This window comes from Mercurialis annua, linkage group LG5 (genome assembly GCF_937616625.2).
Source record: "Mercurialis annua linkage group LG5, ddMerAnnu1.2, whole genome shotgun sequence".
NCBI lineage: Eukaryota > Viridiplantae > Streptophyta > Magnoliopsida > Malpighiales > Euphorbiaceae > Mercurialis > Mercurialis annua.
The window spans coordinates 3,965,940-3,973,524 of NC_065574.1; the positions used below are offsets into that span (position 1 = coordinate 3,965,940).

At 31.3% G+C, this 7,585-nt stretch overlaps 1 protein-coding gene across 2 annotated transcripts; it reads left to right on the forward strand.

The window, feature by feature from the left end:
* Positions 1–3,206: 3,206 nt before the first annotated feature.
* LOC126683182 (protein Brevis radix-like 2) lies at positions 3,207–7,231 on the forward strand. Of its 2 annotated transcripts, none has more exons than XM_050379022.2 (6): positions 3,207–3,506; positions 3,775–3,929; positions 4,453–4,829; positions 6,178–6,313; positions 6,486–6,877; positions 6,952–7,231. In XM_050379022.2, exons 2-6 carry the CDS (start codon positions 3,798–3,800, stop codon positions 7,028–7,030), a joined length of 1,116 nt encoding a protein of 371 aa, XP_050234979.1. In that variant the 5' UTR covers positions 3,207–3,506; positions 3,775–3,797; the 3' UTR covers positions 7,031–7,231. The 2 variants fall into 2 exon arrangements, with proteins under 2 accessions (XP_050234979.1, XP_050234978.1); XM_050379021.2 differs by having other exon boundaries at positions 3,784–3,929.
* The last annotated feature ends 354 nt before the right edge of the window (positions 7,232–7,585 follow it).

A 7,585-nucleotide genomic window follows, 5' to 3' on the forward strand; every position in this document is an offset into this window, starting at 1 on the left:
ATTAATTACCTCATGATTTAAATATTAGAAATAATTGCAAATAAATTTAAAAATCTTTAGCATACAATACAACTTATAATTTGAGGTAATTCAAAACTAGACCGACTTTTGATATATTTTTACCGATGTAGATGTTGAAAAATATAAAAAAAAATCAGTATGTATTTCGAATTAACAAAAATTTAAAGTTATTATTTGAGGTTGTTAAAACTAATAGATGATATTGTAATGAAAAATATATATTCTTTTTTATGATTAAATCTTAAAATAGTCCTTGTTTATTTTAACTTTTGACACTGTTTGGGTTCAAAAAAATTAAAATTTATAAATTTTAAATTAATGACATATAAATTTTACTGTTTAGAATGAATTAAAATACAAATTTATATATATGTAATAATTAAATATTAAAATAATACATCATTTATAAAAAATGATGATTTCAGTTTTTTCACTTAGAAGGGAAAATTTTAAATGAGAAATATTAGAATATGAAATGTTGTTAACATTTATAATTTTTTATCAGTTTTCATACCACTCATGCAGTTAAGAAATTATGCAAAATCCATAAATTTTAGTTCTCTAGAATCTTTTAATCAAAACGTTTCAATTTAAGACTGATTTGTCGTGTTTGTGCTTGTCATTAGTAGGTAAACTGTCCTATTAGACATCATCATGAAATGGAAGTTATTAGTATTTGAAAATTAAGTACTCCATATTAGAAGATTCAGATTTTGAAAATATTAAATATTAAACCAACTTTTATGGTTGATTGAGGCATGCAATGATATTAAATGTTTTGACTAATGACGATCTCTGTAAATATTAAACATGCTTGCTACATTTGTATTATTTGACCAACACATTTGTGCAAAAGTTGTTGTCAATTTTTACTTTATTTTTTTATCAAAGCTAAATAATTTATTGATGAGAATAAAAATTATATAAATGAGTAATTTTTTAACGAATTAAAAAAACTATTCTAAAATAATAACGAGAGTAGTTAATACAGTTAACGAGTAGAACTTTTCTAACTATCAAAAGGTCATCCAAATACATAAATGGTTCGAATTGAAACTACGATATTAAAACGGCTTGATTTTTGAAGTTTCAAACTTTTCAAATCTCATCTTCAATATCAGTCCACAAGTTATCTAATAAGACATGAACAATCATTTTATAAACATCCTTAAAATAACTCAAAATTAATTTTTTTTAAGATTTTTATTATTAAAATTTAAGATCTTAATCCGATCAAGAAATTTTAAATTTTTTTTAACCGGGTTGAATATCCTTTAAACCAAAATAAGAAAAAGAGAAAAATTCTCTTAATAGATTTTGAGAAAAAAAACACTAGATAAAGATAAAGGTGGTTTTCCAGCCATCAAAACTGCCTCCTCCAATATAAACCTTCAATCATATAAGATGAGAGGGGTCCTTCATAAATAAAATTTTATTAGAAAAAAAAAGTAAAAATTGAGAGGATGGAGGAGGTGGTTTTCCGGTCAAAAAGCCAAAACCACCTCCTCAAAACTATAACCTTGACTTTGTGTTATAAAGAAGGGAGAGAGTTTAGTTTTAGAGGGAGAACACCAATTTGTGTTAAATCTGCGTTCTTAAGAGTGTAAATGAACGGAACTGCTCATGCGTTTGGTTCTATAAAAACTCGATTTGTGTTTATTCGCATTATGATGAACCAAATTTGAATTTAATTCTATATTCATTTATTTAAACGAACTAAATATGAATATAACGTTGTTCAACTCGTTTACATACACGAACAACTCGTTTAATTATTCATGTACGAGTTCGTGAACGAGCTATGAGTTCAATAAAGAGTACACGAAGTGTCTCGTGTAAAAACTCGATAAAGAGTTTACGATTTACCTATTTATTTTTAAATGTAATATAAGATATTATTTTAACACATCAAAACTATGCTGTTGTAAACAAATTATATAAATTTGATTAAAAAAAAAGTGAAACTACATAATTTCAGTTTATATTCGCGCATCTAGCTGCTATACGGACGAGTTCAAGAGTGATCTTTTTTAGTACATTCACGAACTTGTTCGTGAGCTCGTTCATTTAGCAGTTAAACGAACGAATACAGGCTGGACATGAATCGAAGACGAGCACTATAAATTTTTCTTTTAAAATGTTAAATATAAGTGTAAAAGTGACATGTTTATTTGTCATTTTGACTTTTAATTTTGAGTGGAATCCACAATCCAAATATGTAAGATATTGGTGGTTTTGTATTCTCTACCGTAAATAGATCAAAACCGTATGTTTATATGCTTAAAATGGTTAAAAAGTGAATGATAGCCCTATACAAATAATTGTTTAAAATCTGAATTTGTAGCTTTATTTCCTATAATTTTTTTCTTATTTTAGTAAAAGTTAATTTAATTGTATAAATTTTAAAATGTCGTTCTATCATTGAGACATGTTCATAACACTCCACTATTACACAAAGTCTATAGCAATTTTATAGCAATCAATAATGCATGTTTTACCTTAATGAGAGAGTTTTTTTTCTGACTATATGTAATAAATATTAGGAATAATGATCCCATAGGAAATAAAATATTTTTCGAAAATGTTACTTATCCATGTCTAACTTTATTTATTGACAATAAATTAATTACTTTTGTATCGTTCTTATCTTTAATTTAGAAAGTAACCGAGTCGAGCCAACTTACTGATTATCCAAAATTAACTGAAAAATAGTCAAAATTGACTGGATTAATATCGAGTCAAGTTTGAACTAATCAAGTTAATTAACGAATTAAATTTAAATTCTAAATTTTCGGCTTCATATGGTAGCAGGTTTAATCAAAGTTTATTTAATTATCCTTTTATTATGTATAATTATATTTATAGATGACCAAGTCGAATCGGTTTGAATCTCATATACTCTATCGAATTTGAATTTAAATTTCTAGAATAAAATTCAATTAAATACGAACTAAATTTTAAATTTTCGAGTCGAGTCGAGTTGGAACTTTGCCATTATTCCCATTCACTCAATTACACCACTACTTTAGCTCTCATCTTTTTTAGTCTTTAAGGTTTAGGGTGGCGCAATTGCAATTGCAAACAAACTAAGAAAAGACACATTTAAAAACCACTTAAATACCTAAACTCTTGATTTAAAGCTTTAAACTTTCCTGTTTTTTTTCCTTTAATCTTTTTTTTTACTCCTTGCCACTTGCACCACCATTAAAACTCTTCTTTAATGCCCACATAACATTAAAGAGATTGCTTATGGAAGAGAGAAAAGAATACAAAGTTTATTTATTTCTCATTCTATATTTATATTTCTTAGCTGTTACTCATTCTAACTGGCAGTGAATTGTTTCTTTTTTAAAAGCCTATTTTCAATTTTAATTGCATTAACGGTCACCTCTCTCTCATTCATACCTCATTAACATAATGCCTGGGATCTCAAATTGATCCCCATCTTTGAATTTGGTGTACCCTTTTCACAAATTTAATCTTATGTAAGCATTTCATAGCTTTACTTGTAAATGTATGTACAAATTCTTGGTTTGATTTGGTTGTTTTTATGGTGAAACTGAAAAAAGGAAGCTAATTTAGTGTACCCTTTTGCTAATGAGAATGTTTTGCTGATTTGGTTTTACAAATTCTTGGTTTGATTTGGTTGGTTTAATGTGAAACTGAAAAAAGGATGTTAATTTAGTGTACCCTTTTGTTTATTTGGTTTGATTTGGTTGTTTCAATGGTGGTGCTGATCTGGGTTCTTGTTAGTTTTTGTAGTTGGGAATTGGGAGATGCTGACGTGTATAGCTTGTTCTAAGCAGCTTAACAATGGATCTCTGCATCAGAGGGAGAGGCCTGAAGAAGAAGATGATATTATTGAGACTCCCAGAACTAAGCAGGCCATTAAGGCTATTACTGCTCAGGTACTTTGCTTACTTGTTGAGTTGCTGAGAGTTCTGATTTTTGTTTGTTTACTAGGAAAATTTAGTAAGAAAGGGACTGGGGAACATAAAGTTTTTTATCTTTTTGTTGGTTTTTGGAGAAACTGAAGATAAAAACAGGAATTTTCTACTGTGTTTTCATCATAATTTGGCTCAAATGTGTTGAGTGTTTCTTCTATTCTTGTTGGGCAGAAAAATAAAGTACTCATAGTCATAACTGTTCTTTTGTTCTTTTCTCTTTGTCCTTATTTTGAGAAACTAAAGAAAGCTTGAGCTTTGACTCCAAAATTTGGATACAAAAACAAGTTGAAAAGGAAAACTCATTTAAATTCCTCTGAATTTTATTACTGATTTTCTAATTTCTTTCTGCTCAATTCACTGAATTTTATTATATGGAAATGAAAACATATAGACTGGCTTGTTTCAATTCAATTAAGCAAAGGATATTTGCAAGACATTTATGTCTGTTATTTTCTTGCAAAAATGCTAATATTATATTTATCAGATAAAGGACATGGCGATAAAGGCATCAGGGGCATATAAAAATTGCAAACCATGTTCTGGATCATCAAACAGTAATCATAATGGGAATTATGCTGAATCTGATGCTACCTCAGAGTCAGCAAGGTTTCACTGTTCATATCGTAGAGCAGGAAGTTCCAGTTCAACTCCAAGGTTATGGGGGAAAGAGATGGAAGCTCGCCTAAAAGGTCTATCAAGCGGCGAAGGAACACCGGCGTCAGTAAGTGGGAGAACTGAATCTGTGGTGTTTATGGAGGAAGATGAGTCCAAGGAATGGGTTGCTCAAGTGGAACCTGGTGTGCTCATCACGTTTGTTTCTCTACCTCAAGGTGGGAATGATCTTAAGCGGATCCGATTCAGGTAATAAGATTAATACTTGATTGTTGCTGATATGATTGAGATGGTTCTGATTTGTTTGTTCTCTTTTCTGTAAGTGCTAATCGGAATTTGGCCATGCTTATATGTCCCTTGATATATACTTTTTTTTTTCTCGGTGTTGAAGGCTGTTATTTGTTTGATTGTTTCCAGTCATTTTTATGTGGTTTAGAAGAGCTGGAAGTGGGGCCAGATTGTCCATTTCAGTTCAGACTTCAGAGTGTTTTATTGCTTATTATGTGATGTTGATGTGTTTCACTTGTTCAATTGGAATTTATGCTATAGTGAATTTGTGATACTGTTTTCGTTATGTCGGTGATTTGTTCCTCTTGCATATAATTGGAGTTGCACTACTATCATACTATGGCTTTTGAATGTCTTCAAGCTATGCTGTAATATAAAAAAAGGCATATTATTTGCTATAACTGTTAATTATTAAAGTTGCATTCTCTTTTTTGCCTTAGCTCTTGCTTTTGTAGATCGCACTGTAGGATCCTGTCTGCGATCCACAATTTTTCTATTGTTTTGAAATTTGCATTGACAAACATGAAACATGCATATCACCTTTTTGCCAGTAAAATGTAGGACAGAAGTGAAGGATGAATAAACAGACCGTGTGCATGTGCATTTGGGAATCCACTATCCTGCTTTCTGCATGCAATTTCCCATAGATTATTTGTTGAAAGTGCATATAAGCCTTATTTACATGAGTTTTCTACGTTGTACAAGCAATTTGTATTTTCTGATCAAAACGTGCATTCGATCTCTTATAGACCAAAAGATCGTACTACCTATTCTGTATTGTCTGCTTCCTTCAATTACGAAACGAGAAAAGGGGAGGAAAGAAGGAAATTTGACAATTTATTTTTGTTTTTGCTTGCTTACGTTGAGAGGTATACAACAGGTTAAATTTGTGAGTGGTGTTCAGAAACATGTGAAATTATAGTTTAGGCATACAAGTGCCACGCCGTCACTTACTTCCGTTCCACCTCTTGTTACTTCCTGGCTGTTCCATTGCCCTTTACTTAGCTTAGCTAACTTCATCATTAACATATCTCATGCAACAGAATACGTATGTAATGCTGCGACTCATGTGCTATATTAGTGAATTTTGAATTCATCGTTTTGTCGTGCTCTTCTTCTGAAGAGAAAGACTTCTTCTATGCCATACCTAAGCAAACAGTTAGTTCGGCAACTATGCACGACACAGTTTCTTGGTCATTTAAATATCTTGATGTCTTACTTAGTAATAAATAATTGCAATCTGCTAGAGCATAGTATGAAATTTCGGAAGTTTTTGGAATAGAATTCATCGTTTTAGTATTTTGATCAGCCGAGAAATGTTCAACAAATGGCAAGCTCAAAGGTGGTGGGCAGATAATTTCGACAAGGTCATGGAACTGTATAATGTACAACGGTTCAATCAACAGGCAGTCTCTCTTCCAACTCCACCAAGATCTGAAGATGAGGTAAACATATTCCCAAGTTAGAATTTCTACATTATTTTGTTGAACCATGATGATGTCATAAGTTTGATGCTGTGGACAATCCTTTGATTTTTTTTTTCGAAAATCCCATTGAATTGTATGTTACGATAAAACTAACTTAAAAAGTTGACATGTACTTTTTTTTGTTTTCTAGAGCTCAAAACCCGAATCTGCTAAGGATAGCCCTATGACTCCGCCTCTAGGCAAAGAACCTCCTCGCAACTTGTACCGTCCGACAGGAATAGGTTATTCTTCATCAGATTCACTCGACCACCATCCTTCGCAATCCCGTCAACATTACGATTCAGCAGGTCTTGCGTCAACTCCAAAACTCTCGAGCATTAGTGGGGCAAAAACCGAGGCATCATCGGTAGGAAGTCCCGCTAGGACTAGTTCATCAAGAGACGCAGATCACTCAGGGGAGCTTTCGATTAGCAATGCTAGTGACATGGAAACTGAATGGGTCGAACAGGACGAGCCTGGAGTATACATCACCATTAGAGCATTACCAGGCGGAACTCGAGAGCTTAGACGCGTCAGATTCAGGTTAGTAGGCTTCCAAAATAGTTATCATTCAAATTGATTATCGTTGTTTTTTCTTATCGATACATTTGGTGCAGCCGGGAAAAATTCGGAGAAATGCATGCGAGGTTGTGGTGGGAAGAGAACCGAGCTAGGATACAAGAACAATATTTGTGATTGAATAGCCCTTTAACTGATACTATAGTTTCAACTTTATAAACAATTCATGTCTTGGCTACTGCACTCCACTGGGTATACTTGGAGAATGGCATGAACTTGATTCACCTCCATTAATTACGTGACACAGGATATTGCTTAATGTAATTAACCAATCATGATATTATAATTAGATTTAAATGCTATTTGTTAATTCGATTATATAGTCAATAATGTCATGTGTTATGCAATTAATGAATGGTTTACAGTTTTATGTAGTGAATTAGGTTCATACAATAATTTTTCATTAGAATTAGATGTTCATAATCATAATGCTAATTAGTATTAGCAATTTACTATAATATTGGTCTTGATTTTGAACTGTGTAATTCTCATGTTTCATTTTTGTCTCATTATTTTGGAAGATTATATGTGCATATGCATAGAACTTGATGCATATATCCTCGCCAATCACATACAACCCGCATTAATTATAGTATAAGACATTAAATAAATTTTTTATTTAAAATTACAAAATTATTGTTTAATTTTTCTTCTATTAAAGACTAAATTTTT